This window comes from Sinohyriopsis cumingii, chromosome 5 (assembly GCF_028554795.1).
Source record: "Sinohyriopsis cumingii isolate HCF-2022 chromosome 5, ASM2855479v2, whole genome shotgun sequence".
Classification (NCBI taxonomy): Eukaryota; Metazoa; Mollusca; class Bivalvia; order Unionida; family Unionidae; genus Sinohyriopsis; species Sinohyriopsis cumingii.
This window is the reverse complement of record NC_142965.1, coordinates 38863222-38887581: the sequence shown is the minus strand read 5'-3', so window position 1 is coordinate 38887581 and position 24360 is coordinate 38863222. Positions and strand designations below refer to the sequence as shown.

Sequence of the window (24360 nt, the reverse complement as noted above, 5' to 3'; positions counted from 1 at the left end):
TTGAACTTGATGCTCTTCTGTTATTTATAAGAGCTAAAATTCCTGATGATAATTATTCTTCAATAGCTAATGTTAGTGAAGCTGATGTTTTTGATATGCTAATTAAGGTGAATATTAATAAATCCTCTAGATTGGATGGTATTGGTCCACAAATTCTTAAAATTGCTGCACCAGTAATAACAAAGTCACTAATGCATATCACAAATTTAAGTATAATGAGTGGTAATTTTCCAGAAACACTGAAATGTGCAAAGGTTACACCTATCTTTAAGAAAGGAGAAAAGGAGGATCCAGGAAATTACAGACCAATATCAATTCTACCTGTATTGTCAAAACTATTTCAGGTCTATAAATTTTTGGAAACATACTATTTCATAAAGCGCAATCAGGATTTAGAAAGTACCACTCGTGCCAAACAGAACTTACCAAATTAACTGATCTTTGGCTGAAGGAAATGGATAATGGACATATGACTGGGATTGTTTTCCTTGACTTCAAGAAAGCCTTTGATCTTGTTGATCATGAAATTCTGCTGCAAAAGTTGAACTGTTAAAGGTTTGACAATCCTTCTTTAAACTGGTTTAGATCATACTTAATCCAAAGGTCTCAACAAGTAAGCATTGGCAATATTAGCTCTCAAACTCGCACTATTCATTCAGGAGTCCCTCAAGGCTTAGTTTTGGGCCCTCTCCTCTTCCTTATCTATATCAATGATCTACCATTAAATAATGAATCCACAAATATAGATTTGTTTGCAGATGATGCAACCTTGTATACATCTAGTTCTGATACTGAAGTTATCCAAATGAGATTAAACTCAGACCTTATTAGAGTCCAAAACTGGGCACAACAAAATAGGATGGTAATTAATGAAGGTAAAACAAAATGTATGATTTTGGGGACATCACAAAAGCTACACAAGTCAGGGAACCCAAAACTATATCTTGCAATAAATAATCATCCATTAGAAAATGTCAAACATAAAAGGCTTGTAGGTGTGTCTGTAGATAATAATTTATTATGGAATGACCATATTGATAAGCTTTGTAAAACACTGTCATCCCAAATTGCCCTTCTCAGCAGAATCAAGAAATATTTATCTATGGAAACTCGCAATTTATACTACAAGTCATATATTCTTCCAACAATGGATTATTGTTCTAATGTATGGGGAAACTGTGCTAAATCTGAGCTTGACAGGATTTATAAACTTCAGAAACAAGCAGCACGTGTAATTTTAGATGCATCTGTTGATCATCCCTCAAAAGCATTATTTACAGAACTCAAATGGTTCACAATATATGACAGGATAGATTTTCACAAGGCAGTTCTTTTATATAAATGTCTATATGGAACTGCACCAGAGTATCATCAGGACTTATTCAGGCCTTTTTCAACACAATACCAGTTGAGATCAATATCACATGGAAACCTTCTAGTACCAAAACCAAGAACAGAGCAATTTAAAAGGAGTTTTCAATACAGTTCTGTGGAATAAGCTTCCACTACATGTAAAATCTGCTGAAAATATTAGAGTATTTAAGAAAAGATATCATGAGCATGTATGTGTTTCTAATAGATAATGGAATTTAGTTTTTTAATACTAAACATGTTAAAATAAACACTAATTATTGCTATCTTCATATAATGTGCATTGTTATACTCTCCTTAAGAGGGCCTCAAGGGAGAATAGTCCTTGACTAACGAGTCACCCTCTATAAATAAAGCATTATTATTATTATTATTATTTGAATGGCTGAAGACTATATTCACCTTCTAAGAGGAACTATATTATAATGAGGGCCCTATAGTGTGAGATTGCTATAATTTGGAATATTTAAATGACTCATGAATATTTTCACCTTCTAAGAGGAACTATGTTATGAGGGCCCTATAGTGTGAGATTGCTATAATGTGGAATATTTAAATGACTGACAACTATATTCACCTTCTAAGAGGAACTATATTATAATGAGAGCCCTAAAGTGAGAGATTGCTATCATGTGGAATATTTAAATGACTGATGACTATATTCACCTTCTAAGAAGAACTATGTTATAATAAGGGCCTTATAGTGTGAGAGTGCTGAACTGCTGAGCATTGGAGAGACTAAGGACTATATTTGCTTTATAACAGGAACCATGTTACATGTATAATGAAAGACTTTATAGTAAGGAAGGGCTGTACTGCTGTTTATTTCAGTGATTGGTCATACTTTACTTATATAAAAAACAGTGCATTAATTGACCTTATAGTGGTGGATTACTATAATACCTCAGTGACCAATTACCATACTTGTCTTGGAGTGGCAACCATCTTATAAATAAGGGGCTTATGGTGAGAGGCCATTGCAATGCTGAGCACAAGAGGGGTCACTGACCATACCTACCTTTATAACATAACCCATGTCCTAATGAAGGGACTTTCAGTGATGAAGTCGATAATACTGAGTATTGGAGTGACTGTTTAGCCTTGTTACAGGAATCATGCTATAATCAAGGAACATATAGTGACAGTGTGCTCTAATCATGAGCATCTGAGTTGGTTGTTTTATGCCATATTTTAGCACACAGTAGGCAATACATGGCAACCAATATATTTTATGGAGAAAGACTTTAGAAAGAACCAACCCAAATGAGTTGTGAGTAATAGATGTACTGTTATGGTAGTCAGAAAGATAGCTGAACAGAAATGTATATAGGTGGTTCATTTGTGCTAAACAAATTTTGGCAACACTTTGGAGGTACAAAAATATTAAGTCAGACACAGGAATCTTGATGACTGGGCCTTTACACTGAAAAATAATGCATATAAAACTCTAACATTGTCAAGCAATCTGTGGTCTGTGCTAATTTTCTCTGATCCAAATTGTATTAGTTTCTTTTGAGTCAGGTTCAAAAAAGTAAATACATTTTTCATCACCTGTGACAATCTCAGTCAAAGGTCTCAGCTCACTCTTTTCATATCTAGGAAGCTATTTTGGGATTTCAACCTGAATCTATTTTTGATCGGTCATTACACAACCCCTTTTTGTGGTTCAAATGGTTCTTCAATATATTACAAACAGCTGATGAATGCCCAAAACGACAGAAATATCTTCCAATGTGTCCTGAGCATCTTCACTACTTTCTCCTTCACAGCAGTTAGTTCATGCTCACCAATAGCACACAATGGTCTTTCGGAATATAAGTCATCTTCCATGGATTCCTGAGAAGCTTAAAAATGAGGAAATCCATCTAAAAATTGTAGAATATAACAAAGTACATCTAAGTCAGCAATTATATGTCAGAGAGTACCCTAAAAGCAACCAATCCATGTAGGTCAGTTGATCCATACAATGATAGAAAGATAATTATTATGTAATAACAGAAAATTAAATTATTCATAATGGGAGATAACTTACATCAAAGCATTTCTGCTCCAGCTCTTTGGAAGGTTTGCCATCTTCTAGCTGTTTCTGTACAAACTTAAAGGCTCTGCCATATTGCTTGTGAACCATTGCATGCTTGAAACTCAAGTGAAGGATCTAAATGCCAAAATTATATATTAATGACAAAAATCCATTCCAGATCAGTCTAAAACACATCATAGGCATGATACAATGTATCGGAAAATTAACTAAGTCTACCTGTATTTATATATCACCCAATCCTAGATCCTACTTATTTACTACCTCATGCTAAACATTCTCAACTTCTGCAAAATAATATCCAAACCCAGAATTATCAAATTATCAAAAATTCCATTTCTGTCACTGGTATATATATATATACATATATATATCAGGGTTTGACACTAATTTTTTTTAAGTAGGAAGCCCACAGGATTCCCTGTTTTTGAAAACTGGTGAAAATTCTGAGTAATAGAAGAATCTTGTCATGTATGGTTATGCTTCTTGAAAAAATGTGTAATCTATACAATAAAATAAAACACACATGGCTATTATTTTATTACAGTTTACATTAATTTCACCAACAGTTCATATGCTTTTTTTTGCAATGCTGACAAATCTTGCACATGGTATTTATTATCATCAGCATAATCGTCATCAACATCACTGATGCACAATCTGTTCCAATGCAACAATCTTTTCTCATCCATTGATTTCCAGAAAATTCTGACATAAGGCCCACTATAGCATGACTGATGGTTTCAGTGTCCACCTTGGGTAAATTATAATACCAATAAAACAAGTTTAAAAAAAGAAGAATACTAATTACTGAATTAACAATATTAGATAAACTAGAATGGGTCTAAAGTTAAATTGGTGGTGTAGAAGTTTACAATGTTATAAATAGAATGGATCTAAACTTTAGATTTCTGGCTTAATAGTTTAAATTTGTGATTTAATAATTTAAATGCAATAGTATAAAATGAAAGTTAATAACATTTGCCTTGCATTCAAATGAATACATACAATTTCTACAATGTTTGTTAGACATATCAGTGAAGACATTATAAATAACTGACAAAAACTGACTGGAGGAAATAATTCTGAACATACGAGTATCAGCAATAGCCCTGATCAATTTCTGACAATATTTGTCCATCAGGCAGGTACTGCGTATTTCCAATTAGTCCAACTCACATAATTTCACACAGTATATGGGTGTCCATGTTTCATACACATGTATTTTGAGTTTCCTGTCTTGGGTGGTGGGGTGGCAGACATACATTATCAAGAAATCTCCACATAACAGAAAGTAAAAAAGTAAATCGCCTAAATGCTTGATGCTCTTATATGACTAACGACAATTTACGGTCAGCACCCAAACGACAATGATAATTTGGATTAAATGGCGTATGCATGATCTTTGTTTTGTCTTAACTTCATTTCACTTTCAAGTTTTGCCATGTTTGACATATTTATAATTAAGAGAAAGACTTATGCAATCCTATAACATAGGATAAATATATTTTTAATATCCACAATTTAAAATAGCAGGCCCAATGGACCGCCTAGCTTTACGAAAGTGGTGGTCCTTCTGAAAATCTGGTGGCCTCAGGCCAGTGTTCCTGCATTAGTGTCAAACCATATATATATATATATATATATATATATATATATATATATCATATTCAGCAGTTCTATCCCCATCTATTTATTTATAAAAATGGATTTTTTTCTTTCAGAAAACATATTACAGACTTTCACTGGAGATAAGTGTTGTATTCCACTCCGCTGTTTTTGTCAAAATTTATCCCTAATTGACATGAAGCAGTCTTACCATCTTAAAAGTACATGACAGCTCTAGATAAGAATTTAATAAGCTGCTAATGGGTATTTTACTCACTTCATTTTCTAAAAATTCTGACAGGGTATTTTGAAAATAAGATAAATTACAAGATTAAAGATCTAACTCAGACCCCACAAAAATATGATGATGTACTGAGTTTTACTCCATAAGATATTACTACTACCTTTTTGAATGCATTATAATATGGTTCTAGTGATCAAGTACTATCATTTTAAACATGACTGGTACATCCAGAATTTGACCTGATAACATAGGTTATTTGAGTACTGTGATAAAACATTGTGTTAATCCTAACCCTAATCCTGACTCACCAACCCTGACATGCCAAGCCTAATAAACCTGCAAACCTGACATATCAAGCCTAATAGACCTGCCAACCCTGACATACCAAGCCAAACAAACCTGCCAACCCCAACAGATATGGCAACCCTAACAGACATGCCAGACCTAACAGACCATGCAACCCGAACAGACATGCCAGCCTGCCAGCCTCAAAAGACATACCAACCCTAAAACAACTAACTGCCAACCCTAACAGACATGCCAACCTTAACAAAACTTCATTTGTATGACAGTCTATATTTTTCCAAAAGTTAGACAAATTTTCAGTAAGGTATAATGTAATGAAATATGCATTGCTATTGTCAAATGGAATAACATGCAATTGAAAAGTTAAGAAGTGTGATCAGATGCAACAGCGGCAGTACTATATTCAACCAAAAATTTCATAAAATATACTTAGACAATACTGACCTCCAGTTCCAACTCAACCATGGTCAATGACTTCTTTCTAGTTTTCTCACCTAGATGTAAGCGATGTTGTTTTGTTGTTTTTTATTTAAAAAATCCCATGTGGAGATGGCAGTCATCTCTCCCACCATGATAGTACTCAAACTGACATGAAATGATGTCCAACTGAAGGACTGGTTGGTGATAATTGTTACAGTAATCTAAATATTCCTTCTTACACTTTTGTGCTGTTTGAATGTTTTAAGCTGTTGATTGTCTCTTTTGCTGAGAACCTATTTTTGTTTGTTGGATTCATAATTCTGGATTCAGCAAAAAGCATAGACCATTCCAGGCATTTTGAACGAAAAACATGGGCAGAGCAAAGAATCTGAGTTACTCCTGTACTCCAAATCCAAACAAGTTAATATCAGGATTTGATAGTAATGATCACATCTGGTTGAAGCATACTGGCTGGCTGATATATGAGAGAGTATGTTTGATAAGAATTCCATCACAATGTTGTTATAAAAAAAGCTAAAAATTATCAATCAGTGAAAAAATTTAAATGATTTCAAAAATAAGATTAAATGAGCATCATGAGATGCCTGAATAAAGTTGTGCTATATGAGTAATATATTTATAATAAGGTGTCATACTTTGAGGAATCATGGTACCTTGCTATCATTGATGTCCAGCCATTTCTGTATCTCCAGAAAGGTCTCATCAAATTCCTTCACATCTGCATGAGCAGTAGTTGATACTACATACTGCAGTATGCCTTCTTTGTCATCCTCAGATGTTATTTCTTGTGGGGGTTCAAGAATTGCATCTGCCTGTGCACAGCCAAGACTGATGTAAGCCTTTTCCAGATGTCCCCTCAGCTCTTCCATCTCACTAAAAAGAATTATAAACTTAGATATAACACTTGGGTTCATTTAAAAAGTGGGGAAAATCTTATTTTTCCAAGCTGAGATACATAACAGAAAAACCTATTTGATGACATACTGCTAGAATAATTAATGACTGAGATGATGTAGATGTATGTTTGTACAAGGTTTGACAGCACATCAACACAATCCTGGCTATATATATTGCAGAGTAAGTTTAGGTGTTCCCCCAATAAAAAGTCACACAACTTCAGCAAAAACCCCAAAGTTATGACCTGCTCAGGTGGGATTTACCTGTCCAGCATCAACACATCTGATATGAGTTCTCTAGGACATTTCATTATTAAAACCTTGCTCCAGCTCATAAATTATTACCCCATCTGGCGGTATTTCCTTGCCTTACACCAATACATTTGATATGAGCCCACTCTCCTGGATCTGTCACCAGCAAAACCTAGTTCCAGCTCATTAATTATGATATCCACCACCCATCCACCATCAGATGGTATTTCCCTGTCCCACACCAATACATTTGATATGAGCCCACTCTCTCTGGCATGTCATCAGTAAAGCCATGTTCAAGCCCATAAATTACGAGCCACCCTCAGGCAGGATTTCATTGTTGGCCCTCATTAATATATCTGATATGAGCCCCCTCTCTAGGACATGTTAACACATTAACCCCTGGAGCTTTTTGTCATTTTTGCCTGAAAATCGAGTAGGAAACACATTTTGAAAGCTATTTCTGAATAGGCTCGAAAACACCAAATCCCCAGTCATCTTTCAACAACATACTGCCTAGTGGTGTTAGAAACATCAATTTTTGTTGGCTGTTTGACTCGTGCATGAGCAGAAGTGTAAAAGTTGGACTTTTTTTTTATTTATTTGCTAAACGGAGCCATTATTTTTGTATGGAGACCACTCTTTATTCCAAATGCCCATCTTATCCTACTTTTTGCAAAGGCTCATCTGTCTGTTTGCAGTTCATACCAGTCTGCCTTAGATCTGAGACCAAAAAGTCTAAAATCCAAACATAAAATCAGATTCCGACTACGGGCGAATTTTGGGTAAAAAAAAGTCGGGTCCAAAAAATGAGGTTTTTCTATCTGTATTTTGTAGTGCAACTAGATATTCCAGATTATTTGGTATCATTGTAGAGCTACATCTGTCTACCTTTCTATAATACCACCCACTTTAGTGTATCATGCATGACCATGACGCTACAGAGCTCGGCAGTAGGCTACTACCTCCTAACCCGTAAAGTCGTCGCTAGGGGTTAATGTGTTAAAAGTGTAACTGTTATGAACAATATGATGATTTTTGACATACATACTAGTATGACAAATAATAATAATTATGATAATAATAATGATAATAATAATACAATTAATGCAGGATCATATACAATTTGCAATGTTCAAGTATTCAAACTTTGTGTACCATGCATAAATAAAAATTCTTGAATAATGAGTAGCCATTTTACAGAAAAATGCACTCTCATATACTTTTTCTTGTGATGTTGACAGCAGATGTAAATACTGACAAATTACCTCTTAATGACTGCTGCTTCAGGACGTGGATCTGACTTCATTCCAATGTATGCCAGCAGATCTGCCTGGTTTATTTTGGAAATGATGAACTTAGACAAGTCAATTATCTCAGCAAACCTCTTCAATCTGTCCTGCTCATATGAGAAAGACGAAGGCATTATTTTATAACAGTTCAGCTTGTTGATGATCTTAGACCAGTTGGTCAAACTGTTGATTAATTTACAAAAACTTCCAGGTATTGAAGCTAGTAAATGCTATTTCATCTAATAATGTTTAATTGTTTTGAGTTTATTTAGAGTTATGACAATGTGTCATAAAAATTATATGTTACAGTATGAAATAACCCATACAAACAAAAAGTAGTTATGCCATAGTGTAATACAAAATCTCTGCAACAAATGGTATGAAACTAAAATTAGATTTTAAAAATCTGAACATAATGCATTCTTATATGTTCTAAACTGTCATTCAAAATTATGATTTGTTTGTAAAGAAGACATTAAAATAAACATACAAATTTTACATACAAATTTTAACTCCTCTTTTCTTAACTTTTGTTACCGATTAACACATCAGAATCAGAAAAAGTTAATAAAATCAATCATGCCTAAAACTGAGAAGAAAAAAACAACAACAAACAAACAAGCAAAAACCCAAAACAAATACTGATGCATTGTTTTTTAAGTATATGGAATATATATGCAACATTTCTATAATATACATGCAAAATACCACATCAACTAAGCAAAGTGTAATTTTATGCGCTAAACAAAATATAAGAAAAAATGTACATACACCCCTTTCTATTTAAAACATGAATCACATATAAGAATACTCCATTGACATCATTTCATTATTTAATGGGGGCTGGCAGTTCCCTTGGAATTTCCATCTCAGAATATTCAGGTTTTATCTATCGGTGCTGAAATGCAAGCAATTTGTGTATTATACTGTTCCAGAAAGATTCATCAAAATTGATGATTTGTTTTATACAGTCTGCAGCCTTAAGCACCAATCTAACTAAATATTGGAATGCACATCCATATTCAGATTAAGAAATTTAATGCTTGGTTCATGGTTTTCAGTAAGACCAATAATACGAACAATAACACTGATGAGAACACTGAACGCCATTGCACCAGTTCGCCTTGTCCAAATGGCTATTTTTAGAAACTGATATCACTGTGTGTGACGTTTCACAGAGGTAAAAAGTACAAGCACCATTGGGTGCCCTGGCAGCATATCTTCAGTGTACACTGTGTGTGCAGTGGCTTGTTATAAGATTGTAAGCACATACTGTTTATTTAAGTCATTCAGTTAAGAGAGGAATTTCTGAGATAGGCAGTGTGGTCTAGTAGTAGGTACCCCAAATTCATGTTAAAAGTGGTGATGGGTTCAAGTTTCAACTTGGTCATTTGCCCTGAAGCAAGGGATGAAATCAATAATAGTACCAGCCAAAGGTCTATCAGGTTAATGTGTTTTTGTGTTTAATGATATGTTTCAGTGAAAATCCCAGAAAGAACCACCAACCCACAATGGCCTTGTAGACAAAGATGAGATGGCATTGACTGGTAAAGGCAAGTGCTGTAGACCACTCAGCCTAACCCCCACCCCCACCCCAGGTTTCCCATCAGGTTAATGTGTTATGAACTTGTTTCTAATTGGGAGAGGAGATGTGGGGGTTCTGAAGGATTTAGGATCCATCAGACTGGGGTGGGAGGGTCTGAAGGGTTAGGGGCTGAAAATTTTCTGAAACCAATGAAACTAATTTTTTCTAGTAAAATATATTTCTTCAAAAATACTTATGCAATCATAATACCTTAGGAGAACTAACACTACCTTGCAAATTCAGCCCTCCCAGATACTACTTTTAGCTCAAGGGAGCTTAAAGTTGTCTGCTGACCCACTGGTGATCTCCCTTTACATAAAAGACTTGGCAGCAAGGCATAAGGATATTTTAGTTATTACTGGAGTGGAAGGCATGCTTGCTATGGATGTAACTGCGGGGAGGCTGGGAGGGTGTATGTGTATTATGATTGTGTAAGTATTTTTGAAGAAACATATTTTACTATAAAAAATTAGTTTCTTTTTCGAATACATTACCCAATCATAATACCTGAAGAGAATAAGTAAGAGGTGGAGGAGGTACACCCTCTTACCCTGGAGATAAAATCTCCAATCCCCTAAGGTATGAGAGACAACTTCTAAGTAGCCAGACTGGAGAGGAGACTCCATCTGTTGGGGCATGGCTTCAAAAGGGAAAAAATTTTCTCCATGCAAATCCAGTAAAAGTCATGAAGCCGCATCTTAAGAAGCTATCAAACTGGAAACGTGACCTGTTGAGCTGCATATATAGGTCCTACCAGTTCAAATTGGGCCCTTTGAGAATCTGAGGTAAAAGGTAGAAAATGTGGACTCCGATCTCCATCCCACAGCCTGAATGATGACAGAGAACAGATCTGTTCAAATGCTAGGCTGGTGATAACTGCCCAAACCTCATGAACAAAAATGAAAAAAAAAAAACATTCATTGAACCGGGATTATTTCCTTGCATGCTAAGCAAATAACCCACTTGATCCAGGATGAGATATTCTGAGCTGATATACTTCATTCAAGTGACAGAAAAAGGTGTGATCTTCCTCTATGCACTGGCTCCCTTGAGCTAAAAGTAGTATCTGGGAGGGCTGGATTTGTATGGTAGTGGTAGTTCTCCTAAGGTATTATGATTGGGTAATGTATTCAAAGAAGAAACCTCAAGCTTGATAATCCATTACTGGACTGCAGTAAATGTTAACCTTTAACCTTTCTAAATGAGTTAAGAATGATTAGCTTAAAAAACAAGTCTCTACCTTGTCCGAGTCCAGCATCTGAAGTCTTTTAGTATACAGTGGTAGGTAATCTGGATGCTCTTCCTTAAGTTCTTCATACATATGGTGGGATATGTCAAACCTAGGATAAAGTGGTATTAAATATTGTAAATTGACATACCATGGTATGAAACTGTTGATACAGATATCAAAATAATAATTCACTATACCGTTATTATATGGAATAAACTGTTCAATAAAACTGAATTGTTTCTTCACATGAAACTCAAAAATACATGAAGAATTGTGTACCTATAAAGCAGGAACCTACAATTCATTTGACAATCGACTATTTTTTTAAAAAAATTCTTCAAAGTATGAACCTAAAAATGTTGTGCAGACTTTATGTTTCGTGAAGTGGATCCATGAAGTATCATACAAAAGTTTGCACAGCATTTTTGGGTTCTTTCTTTGGTGAATTTAAAAAGTTAAACAAATCAATCCTTATAATGAAATTTAACAGCAAAAATAGTTAAATAAACTCAGAGTTTAATAACATTCTTTTATTTAATCATATTTTGAATTTCATTCATGAAGGCACAATAATACAGAACAGTGAATCCCACTGATATATTTACAACCTATCATAGACAAACTCGCCCACTGATGTCATTATGCCACTCTGATCATCTGGAAGATGTTAGATACTAACATGTGTTTTATGCAAGTCTAATTTGTTTCATAACAATAAGCCTTATTAAATAAAAGTGTATATGAAACTCTCTAAACAGACTATAATGGCTTTTATATATTATCTAATAATACATCTGTCATGTGATCATAAAGCTCAGATGGTTAGAGCGTCATGCTAGTTATGTGAAGGTAGTAGGTTCAATACCCCCTTTGACCACATTGTTTTTTTTCCTCCTTTCATTTTATTCTACAGAACAAATTTCAGATTTCCATATTGTAGTACTATACAGATTTCATATCATATATTAACACATACACACACTGATGAATTTTGCGAAGTACCATCATGTCTTTCACATTAAGATATGTAAGCAGACAATCTGTATTTTATTTACTTGAAGCGTATTTTACTTGTAGCACTAGCAAATATATCGCACTATCTGAAAAAGGTCCAGTATTTGGTTCATAATTAAAATCATACGTAGAAGTCTAAATGCACGATTCTCCATTCTAAACATAGTCCTCATTCATTGAGTATACATACAGAAAAGTAGTGCAGGTCAGTGTGGCTTAAAATTTTTATTCACACAGGTATAAACCAGAAAAATTCAAAAGGGCCTGGCCAATCAGATTGCAGTAAATCATAATGACTAAAGAAAAATGTAATTATATGGTTGGAAATATATTCTCTTATTAACCTGAAGTACAAGAACAACAATACTGGTAATCTCTAACTAGAGAAAATAATATTCATTCAATCTGGATTCTTAAGATATGATCAGTAATGACAACAACAGACTAGTCCAAACTGCACAGACCCAGATCTGCCAAAACATAATGTACTGATGGATCAGGTTTCATGCAGTTTGTTTGAAATAATAAATAGAACAAATAACACAGACCTGGAACTGCTACTACATTATGTGACAGCAGAGTTACATTGCTTGCAGAATAACTGAGTATTTATGACAGGATGAATTTGGCAGCTATATACAGCTTTCTCCCATTATATATTTGAATCTGGTTTTAACCAATCATGTTACAGCCTGTTTTAAAACTGGATATGGGATACTACTACAGCAAATGAAGTTAGATTGGTACAAAAATCCTACAGCTTCTAAGCGACAGACCCAACAATACTAAGAATGACAATACTGTTGTTGAAAACAAATCCATGTCATTCCTGAAATTCTTTGTTAGAATCTTTATTTTTATGACTGAGATCTTTTAATATTCATGCAAAACACAAACAAGCATTCCATGAATGACATTTTGATGGCTAATGGAGGTGAGTGTGTGATTTGAATTTTTAACGTAGCTTTCACAATTTTTCCTTTAAACAGCTATGATGTCTGCAGTGTGACAGTTTATAGTGATGTCTAGCACTGGGGCATCATGCCACAGACATGTAGCATGATGTCCCACCCAGTCATATCATCCTGACACCAGGCCAACCAGTCCTAACACTATCCTCTTGATGCTGAGCATCAAGCGAGGCAGCTGTTAGTACCATTTTTGTAAGTCTTTGGTATGACTTAGCCGGGGGTCGAACCCACGACCTCCCACATCCAAGGCAGACAATATACCACTAGGCCACCAGAGTGGCTACCAATGGAGGTGAAACAAAGGAGGTGAAACAACAGGTCTGGAGATCATAAAACCCTCAAGCTTTAGTCTGGTATGCCTGTATTAGGGTTTAATGGATATATATATATATATATATATATATATATATATATATATATATATATATATATATATATATATATATATATGTTGCCAGTTAAAGATAAAGTTCTGAAAATATAAATTTAAAAAAATTGCAATTTTTGTTTAAGAAAGATAAACCCTTTCTGAATAAATGCAAATATGAAGCAAGACAAAAAAATCAAATATATACAATTGCAAAACAGTTTAAAATTATTATGTATGTACTACTTGCATTTTACAGCACATCAGCACAATATGTCATATGGTGCCAATAAAAAGTCTAATAACAATGTAATATGAAGAACTTCACAAAAACACTTTAGAAAAAGAAAATCTTCCAATTAAATGATAAAACAAATGACTAAAACACAAAAGACAAAGGTGAAAATGTTAAAATTCTGTAAAATATTTATAAAATAAAAAATAGTATAAAACACAAAATCCTTCCAATGTGGAACACTTATTATAATATAAGCCTTATTTCCTCAAAAACTTCAGATTTATCTCAGGTTGTGCATAATCTTAAAGTTCCCTCACTGATTTCAGACAAAACTTCTGTTTCACAGTGCAGAAGTTGAGACACTTGAGTAGGATGTGTTCCGCAATTAGGATATCAGTGGATACTGTCAGGGTATCAGTAAACACTGCAGGGGTATTAGTGGACAATGTTGGGATATCAGTGGATACTGTCAGGGTATCAGTAAACTCTGCAGGGGTATTAGTGGACAATGTTGGGGTATCAGTGGATACTGTCAGGGTATCAGTAAACACTGCAGGGGTATTAGTGGACAATGTTGGGGTATCAGTGGATACTGTCAGGGTATCAGTAAACACTGCAGGGGTATTAGTGGACAATGTTGGGGTATCAGTGGATACTGTCAGGGTATCAGTAAACACTGCAGGGGTATTAGTGGACAATGTTGGGGTATCAGTGGATACTGTCAGGGTATCAGTAAACACTACAGGGGTATTAGTGGACAATGTTGGGATATCAGTGGATACTGTCAGGGTATCAGTAAACACTGCAGGGGTATTAGTGGACAATGTTGGGGTATCAGTGGATACTGTCAGGGTATCAGTAAACACTGCAGGGGTATTAGTGGACAATGTTGGGGTATCAGTGGATACTGTCAGGGTATCAGTAAACACTGCAGGGGTATTAGTGGACAATGTTGGGATATCAGTGGATACTGTCAGGGTATCAGTAAACACTGCAGGGGTATTAGTGGACAATGTTGGGATATCAGTGGATACTGTCAGGGTATCAGTAAACACTGCAGGGGTATTAGTGGACAATGTTGGGGTATCAGTGGATACTGTCAGGGTATCAGTGGACACTGGCAGGGTATCTATGGAAGCTGGCAGGGTATGCACTCTGGTTTAGGTTCAGAATTACATCTATATGCATGTGTCAAATATTGGTGTCCTACACATAATCAGAACAATAACATTTCATATCAGAGATGTGTAGAGAAATGAGATATGAAAAATGCCACGTTCCAAAGATGGGTTTCATGTTGCAAAGATTGTTTTGGGAGTTTTCATTGGCACTTGAGATTTTGTTACAACCAATCATACATCACTTGATGTTTGAGAGGTTACTTTTGATTGGATGAAACTGAAAGATCAATCTCAACTTCAAGCAAAGTTGTAAATTCCAGGCCTGGAACTTGTATATGAATATTATATCCAAATTTAAAATTGATGCAGAAGGTCTGTGACATTAAAAAACTGTATCAAAATCTGTGACACTACTAACAGAAAAGCAACATCTCTGTATTGTCATTAAAAAGGCAGAAAGTCTTGGCTCTTTCCTATCATGTGAGAGTTAAGGCACTTTGTTCCTCCAGAATCAATGCACAGCTCTAATTGATGAGATAATTACACTCGTAATCGTAATTTAAAATTAAATACCATAACATAGACTTATAACATCATTCTTTAATTCTCTGAAAAAATCAGAGCTGTTATTAAATGAAATGTTTACTAGATAACCCTGTTCTGAGTAAAAAATTTGAAAGCAATGCTAAATCAACTTTACAAAGTAGGTTACAATGACCAGTTTTAATGTGCAGAACAATTTTAGTAATGATACATCTAAGATCCAAGACGCATCCATGTAATATTGCTATTTTGATGGTAATAAGTAAAATGATAAACGTTTAAAAACTGTTTTAGAAATCCTTTGTAAAATAGGTCAAATTGACTAAGTCTTGATGTAAAACACACCTTACTCCAAAAGATGAACCCATACTAGTTTGGTCTCAACAGGTATAATGAAATAGAAATTACACCCCAAACATAGATAACAGATTCATGGATGGATGCAGACAGATAAAAATAATTTCAACATACTAACTACCATCTTCTAAACAGGAGTAAAATCAAACTCTACAAAAACTAACTACCATCTTGTAAAGAGGAGTAAAATCAAACTCTACAAAAACTAACTACCATCTTGTAAAGAGGAGTAAAATCAAACTCTACAAAAACTAACTACTGTCTTGTAAAGAGGAGTAAAATCAAACTCTACAAAAACTAACTACCATCTTGTAAAGAGGAGTAAAATCAAACTCAACAAAAACTAACTACTGTCTTGTAAAGAGGAGTAAAATCAAACTCAACAAAAACTAACTACTGTCTTGTAAAGAGGAGTAAAATCAAACTAACTTGGACAGCCATGATATTTTGATTTCTCTGAGAGCTTCAGCATATTCTTCATCTTTTGTCTTTTCTTTGTTCTTCTCCGCTTTCTCTTTGCTGCCATTTCCTTTGATGCTGTTGGACTTTTTAGGGGAGTCAGATATCATATACTTGAAAGGAAGACTACTCTGTAAAATAACTGACATTCTTTAGGACAACAAATTACAAAATTTGTGAATGCTTTGGGGAAAGAAAATAGGTAAAAATATTAAAAAATTAAATAACATGATGAATTCTGTCACAAATATGCTGAACTGTGCAAAATTTATGATGTGAAAATATCTGGATTGAAGGTATAGTTACAATACAAATCTCGATTCAATAAACAAAGTTATGGCTCTTCCTCAAAATAAAGTTGGGACCCAGGGAAGGCACTGTTAATGCTTGATATTCACCCATAGATGCAATTTAGAATTTTGTATCATTTCATATGAATTCTTTTAATAATTAGAGTATCCTGGCATATATTTGTTTAAAAATCTGCATTCCTGGGTACTATGTATGGTTATATGGAACAGCCCTTACGCATGAAAATTGTAATTTTATTCATACTAGTTATAATGTTTATGATGTCCATTTTTTTAATAACAAGCTTTAATTTAATTACAATGTTTGTTATTGTTAACATAAATGTTGAAATTTCACTGGATAAAAAACATCATTTTAAAATTTCTATTTTTTTGGTCAGTATGTCACTAAATACCATGAATTCAGATTTTTCACTGGACAACAATTTTTGAGGATTTTGTGGTTGTTACAAACCTCAAATTTAAAGATCCAATTAAATTAGATTCTTCTGTTGAACAATAAGCCTCCTTCTGTAATTCACATTTTTTAAGTAACAAAACAAAACCCCACATATTTTTCAAGAAACGATGAGATTGTTGCCTACACAAAAAGGAATTGATGGCAAAACATGATCATCTGCTTTAATAGTCTACTTACTTGCTGTGTAACCAACTTTTTGTAAAATCTTCAAAACTAATTCTCTAATCATAATGTTAGAAGTACATCCACTACCTTGTATGGCCAACCCACCATAAATGAAAAAAGTTTCACCATATTTTTTGCCTTGTTTTAAAAACAAGGGTGCTAAAGAGTTACCTGCTTGCCATGATGGAAGTCATTCAAGTGGATCACCACTGGATATAGGGAACTGCCAATTGTCAGTTACTACTGAAGCAGATGTGCACACTCTTGCACAGATGTAGCTATTGGTAGGGCTTGGGTGAGTATGCCTGCATTATGAGCAGGTAAGCATTATCGAAGGAGCACACTTATCTCCATAAATTGTCATTTTTCCGAATCATTAACCACCATAACAAGTCAGGAGAATTTGAAAGAGGTGGAAGGAGTTACCCTTGAGCTGGCCCTGTATCCTGAATGTTTGTAAAGCAGTTCTAAGTCTAATCTGAGCTACAGGCTACTGGAGTTAGTACTGGTAAATGAATGGCATCTTGGGAACATGTTTTGCTCCTGCATATCTGGTGGAAGTAATGTAACCCACATCATTAACCAATTTGTGAGTGGGCTGGTGAGGATGCCCATTACACTACTGACAAATCACACCAGGTCAAATTAAGAACATGGGAACGAATAGTCTTTGAGGTAAAACTGGAAAATATTGCCATGCTTATTGATTCCACAGGATGAATGACAACTGCTAGTTCCACCTGAATGATATTCTGGTAGTGATCATCCTATCCTCATTTATAGATGTACAAAAAAATGGGTGAAATCCCTTCCTTGTAAAAACAAGCCAGATCTGCTTCATCTGGTCAGCTCAATCCACTTCAGGTATTATTTCAATGTACCAGTGAGGTCCTGCAGATGCCCTTGATAAGAAAGTTTGAAAGAAAGCATTTTCATGATAACGGACTGGTTTCACAGCAATTCATTCATGGCAATGAAAGAAGTGGTCATCATGAGCAACCAGACTGCCATTAGGTTGGGTCGACTTTATCATCTGTAGTTACAGCAACAAAATAATTATGATTTGTATAAAAAGGTGTTTCATAGAGGCTCTAAACAGTGGTTCCAATGAGCTCTGAGGATAAATGACAGTGAGAGAAACCTTTGGCAAGTGGTAACGGTTGCTGAACATGATCTAGAACTGCTCTGAGATGATCTGCAAGGCCCATGGATTGTTTGGCAGTCTCTCCCTTTAAGTGGTAAAGTTCTTCAGTTTTCACCCAAAGGGGTTTTTGGAGATGGACAGCACAAGCATGGCATCACTTTCTGTGGGAAGGCTGTCAAGAAAATAAATCCTGTTAAAAACCAGTCCTTTTCTCCCCATATTTTGCTAACTGTGGCTCTTGGAAATTGGGTCTAGCTGTGGAAAAGTCATTGGAAGCTACTGACTATCTAGGTAATGACCATTATAGCCAGTAAAGGCAAGCGGTAATGAAGGTCAGAGGCTAGTCCAGGTTGGCAATCACACCAGGTTGGTAGTGGCCCACACTCTGTGCAGTGCTAGTATGACCTGGATGTCACACAGTGGGTAACATCAGGGCTAAAACTGTCTTGGAGGTTGCCAGGGCTTTGTCTGAACTGGTAATCTGTCAATAATGATGGCACCTTGCAGCCTTGCTCTGAAAATTTCCTGTCTCTCTCATTAGCCTGTCTTATTTGCTTGGCTCTGACAGTTACCCATTTTTCTCCACAAGTATGGTCAGTGTTAAAAAAAATCCAATAGCTTGACATCCAGGGAACCTGAAATTTCAGACTGGGCCTCTCTTGTATTCTAAGTGAAGTGCCCATTGGGCTTGTCCAGAACAAAATCTAATTTGCCTGAGGAAACTTTGATTGCATTGATGACAAACTAAGAAAATTTATACCATCTGTGAACAAAATTACTGAAACTGAATTGTGCATTATTTTGAAATACTCTGAATGACTTAAGGAACCACCGTAGGCCCTTAAGGATCTCTAAAAAGCCCCTATTTTATAGCCAATAATTATGCTGATAAAAGGTCAAACAGAATGGTCATCTTAGTCAAGCTATATATGTTAATGAAGGTATTAACGTACAGCTTTCTTCATGGGATCCTCTTTCCACAATGTCAACGTTCCTGAGAGATAGGATCCAGCACTAGCTGACTTCGGGATTCTGGAAAGATACATAGTTCAATGAATGACTTTAATAAAGTCTATCTAAGTAAGACAACACATCAGTGTACTTTGTGGACACAGATTCCCCTATAAATACAGTAAAGCTGAAGAAGCCTTGGTTCTAGGTGAAATGTAATATCTCTTTGAAAATCAAGGGACATAACTCTGCAAAATATTAATGGAAATAGTTCAGAATAAATGTTGTTGTTGTTGTTGTAGGGTTTAACGCCATTTGTCAGCACAAGATAGGCTATACATGGCGGCCAGTATTAATGGTGGAGGAAGAACCCGGGAAAACCCAGGAAAGAACCACCGACCCACGAGAAGCTACTGGCAAGCTTTCTCACATACCAACGTAGGCCGAACCCACGACTCGAACCCACAGAATAAATGACCTACATCTTCTTGTAAATTGCTTTTTTTCAATACCTTATGAATCGAAATGACATTCATAATACATGGGCGAATTTCTTACTCTGAAAGAGGAAAAGACTCCTTCACATCTCAACATAAAGAGATGAAAACCTCACTTGATATAGATCGTCTTGATTCTACTAATTTTACTTCTATTCCAAGAAGTCCTTTCAAAGTTAATGTGCAGAAATGAAATTTTTAAAGTATGGGCATTGCGACTGGATGGAAAAATGCACAGTATATAAGTATTAGTGTTTTATGGCATCTCAGGACAATAGTGGATAAATTATGCCAGCTGAAAGTAAAGATTTAAAAAACTGATTGCATCAATAGTGAAGAAGATAAACTCAACATAATAAATGTAAAGATAAAATAGAACAAGGCAAAATAAAAAATGTGAAGATATTAAAGTTCTGTAAAAATGTATATAAAATAAAAGGTAATAAAAATGTAAACTTCTTAAAACATCTGGCTAGATAAATGGACAGATCACTATAAAATTCAAACTGCTTTCAAATTAGAATAAATCTATTTGCAGAAAGAGCATATCTGCAAAAGTAAAGAAACAAGTCAACAAAAAAAAATATAAAATGTACAATTAATCACAAATATGACCTGCAAATATTTTGTCAAAAAATTGCTACTGGGATTGCAGTAAATGGGTTATGATGAACAGCATATATTAAGACTTCTTACCATTTCATTACAACATATTTACAGAGCTATTAAAAACTGTATGGGTTTTGTAAAAACATTTCATGCAGATATTTTACATACATTCAAATACTGAGTACCATTTTCTATAATTTTATATACTCTCATTTATAAAATGAAAACCACTCAATTAAAATAAATATTACATCAGGAATTAATCTGTACATTCATGTACATACATGTGCATGATTATTTAAAATAACACTAACTAGGCTTAATTAGAGATCCATAACAGTAAATACACTGATTACAATGCAGAGTGAAACAATCCAACTAGCCACAAATCCTTTGAATAATGAGGCAGTAAACAATCAGATTAGTGAATGGGCTCTGTGTATATATCATGCATCTCAATGCCAAATGAAGAGGTCAGGGTATGAGCAAAATGTTTTGTTTCAACACAGTCAAGTAGGTAGGTACATTTCAGTGTCAGTGAAGAGGTCAGGTCTGATGTTGTTGTTGTTATTGTAGGGTTTAATGCCATTTTTTAGCACACAATAGGCTATACATGGTGGCCAGTATTAATGGTGGAGGAAAAACCCAGGAAAACCCTGGAAAGAACCACCGACCCACGAGAAGCTACTGGCAAGCTTTCTCACATACCCACAATAGCCAAATCCGAGACTCGAACCCACGCAGACAGAGGTGAGATGGCAGTGATCCATAACGGAAAGTGCTATAGACCACTTGGCCACTCGGGGCCCCAGGTCAGGTCTGAGCAATATGCTTTGGTTCAACACAGTCAAGTAGGTATGAGGTATGTACATTTCAATGCCAAATGGAGAGGTCAGGATTTCAGCAAAATAGATTTGATTTAACATAGACAAGTAGGTATGTACATTTCAATGCCAAATGAAGAGGTCAGGGTTTGCGCAAAATGGCTTTTGTTCAATACAGTCAAGTAGGTAGGTACACTACAAGCACCTCAATACCAAATGAAGAGGTCAGGGTTTGAGCAAAAGACTATAGTTCAACACAGACAAGTAGATATGTATATTTCAATTTAAAAAAAGAGGTCAGGATTTGAGTTGATGACTATGGTTCAATACAGTTGAGTATGTATGTGCATTTCAATGTTTAAAGAAGAGGTCAGGAATTTGACCAGAAGACTATGGTTCAACACGGTCAAGTAGGTATTTACATTTCAATGCCATAAGGAGGTCAGGGTTTGAGGAAAATGCTATGGTTCAACACAGTCAAGAAGGTATATCGTTCATGTTTTCTGGACAAAGTACCTCACAAAATTAAATTAAAACATAAGTGCTCAGTTATTTTGAATAGACAAATTTGCTTATGATGGTCTATGCAATATAAATTCCAGTACAAATCATTGCCATTTTTACAAGTCACTGCAGGTAATTTGCAGTAAGGTATTTTGCCAATGTCTGCAATGATTCATATTTCAAACTAAAAATTAAAATCAATTTACCTGCTAAAAATTAAAAAGCAGCCATGCTTTCAAGATCTCTCATTATCATTTTTAATTTTTTAAAACTGGAAGGGCATATCCCATGGACTGTGCCACATGGACTGTAATAATAGTCTGGACCACTACCCATTCATATAAAATAAAGGTGTCCACAAAACACATGTTCTTCCCTGTGCACATCATTATAACATAGTTTTCTTCTCATGAAAGTGAGGAAGAAAATCCTTGCATAACAGGTACACAATTTATGTATGTAGTAATATTACATACAAGTTCTAGTTGAACACATCTACAGATGTTGACTTTTAACTAGAAATGTATTCAAAGAACACAAATGTCCTATCATTACGTTTTTGTGTCAGATGTGATTTGTTTGGTTTGACTGTAAAATGTGATTTGTTTGGCTTGGTTTGGCACAGCAACACAAGTTATTTAGTGCTGGGGCAATTGAGTAAAGTACTTTTCCAAGAGACACACCACAGCAGCTGACTAAAGATGGTCTGATGGTAGGATTCTAACCCCCCCACTTTTGGTTGTGAGTCTGGCACAAATACCACTATGCCAGTGCAGTTCCTTTTCAAATCTAAACACAGAACATAGACCAAGACAGTGAAGTATGAAATTTATGCCAATAAAAACAATTTGTGTAAGATGGTGTTGCACATATAAGGATGAATCTACATACCAAGATGCATGCTGTTGTGGCACAAAATACCTGAGAAACTAATTTTTTCTAGTAAAATGTTTCTTTGTGAATACTTACCCAACCATAATACTTAAGGAGAACTATCTCGCAGCCCTCCCAGATGAAACTTTATAACTAAAACAGCTAAGTGTTCTGCCCATCTAGGTGATAGTTGGGCAGAGTGATCTCCCCATGATATTGAGATTGGCATCAAAATACATGAATATCTCAGTTATTACTGGAGCATGCTCTCTATATGGATGTAACTGCAGGGAGGCTTGGAGGGTGTGTTTGAATTATCATTGGATAAGTATTTGTGAAGAAACATAATTTACTAGAAAAAATTAGTTTCTTCTTTAAATAAGTTACCCAATCATAATACCTTAGGAGAATAGTTATGAGGTGGAAGGAGGTACATCCCCTTACCGCAGAGATACAATCTCCAGTCCCCTAAGGTATCAGAGGTTTGAGCAATTGACACAAGCATCACCTTTGACTATTCTCTAACTGATATTATCCCATGCCAAGGGATGGAGATCTGAGTCTACATTCTCTAGTTTTTACCTCAGAGATCTCAAAGGGATCAATTCAATCTGGTGAGGCCTACAGCCATAGCATAAAAGGACACTTACCAAGTCATCTGACAGCTTCATGAGACAGGGCTTCAAAACTTCTGTTGGATTTGCCAGTGGGAAAATGTTCCCTTTCTGAAGCCACTCCCCGACAGAATGTCTTCTCCATTCGGATTACATTTAGGCATCTTGGAATTGTTGATTACAGCACCACTTTAGAAAGTCCCAAACTTGTATACAAAGGTCTGGGGACTTGGTTCTGCCTTGCTCTTTGAGAAAAGTCACCACTGAAGAGTTGTTGGATAGATCGAGGACTTACTTTCCAGTTAAAGATTTATGCCATCAGTGAAAGGCTTTCAAAATAGCCTTCCTCTCGAGAATACTGAGGTGTAGATGCTGGTCTTGGGGAGACCACACTCAACTGGCTTCCTCAAAAGACGGTAGTAGGTGTGCCCCCCAGCCTTTTGTACTTGCACCTGTACAGACTGTGATCTCTGGTGGCTGTACTTTAAGAGTTATATCTGCTGTGAGACAGGTTTGGGTGCTCCAAGTCTGCAAATTGTACCTCATATTGCTGCAAATGGGGAGAGGTTGGTCAAGTGGGCAAACTATGGACTTGCACTGGGATAAAAGAATCATTTCATGGTTCCCACGCTTTTCTAAATATAAATTTCCAGGTCTTTTCCAAGTTTCTTCCAGGATGAAATTAAATTTTTCAAGGTTAACATATGACCATTGCTGAATGGTATTAAAGAACATTTTGGATTATAAAACATGCACTTTTCAAATTGAAGATGTTTCTCTTTCAAGACTCTCCAAAACATATATTACAGAAACGATGATCATGTACAAAACCACAAAATGAGTCACAAGAAACAAATCTGACTATATTCCTATAAAATGGCATCTATAGCCATTTCAATGTACAGAATACAAAGTCTAACTCTGCATTGCTGACCTGCATTATGTTGCTATGTGGACACAACGTAATAAGCATAAATTATTTTGTTTCCCTTCAAACCAATAATTTTAAAGAATTCTAGAGCAATATATGTGCATGTTACAAGTAAACATTTCCTATCATAGTATGAAGAAAAA

The 24360-nt window shown here is 35.3% G+C and overlaps 1 protein-coding gene across 1 annotated transcript in view; it reads right to left on the bottom strand.

Moving 5' to 3' along the window:
• The window catches only part of LOC149798978 (tripeptidyl-peptidase 2-like), a 136308-nt gene that overhangs the window by 12698 nt on the left and 99250 nt on the right, over nucleotides 1–24360 (bottom strand). The window contains exons 23-28 of the mRNA XM_089957889.1: nucleotides 19368–19446; nucleotides 16305–16465; nucleotides 11274–11373; nucleotides 8425–8555; nucleotides 6662–6881; nucleotides 3404–3526 (exon numbers count right to left, since the gene is read on the bottom strand). Of these exons, the coding sequence (XP_089814015.1) occupies nucleotides 3404–3526; nucleotides 6662–6881; nucleotides 8425–8555; nucleotides 11274–11373; nucleotides 16305–16465; nucleotides 19368–19446 (814 nt within the window). The remainder of the gene's footprint in view (nucleotides 1–3403; nucleotides 3527–6661; nucleotides 6882–8424; nucleotides 8556–11273; nucleotides 11374–16304; nucleotides 16466–19367; nucleotides 19447–24360) is intronic.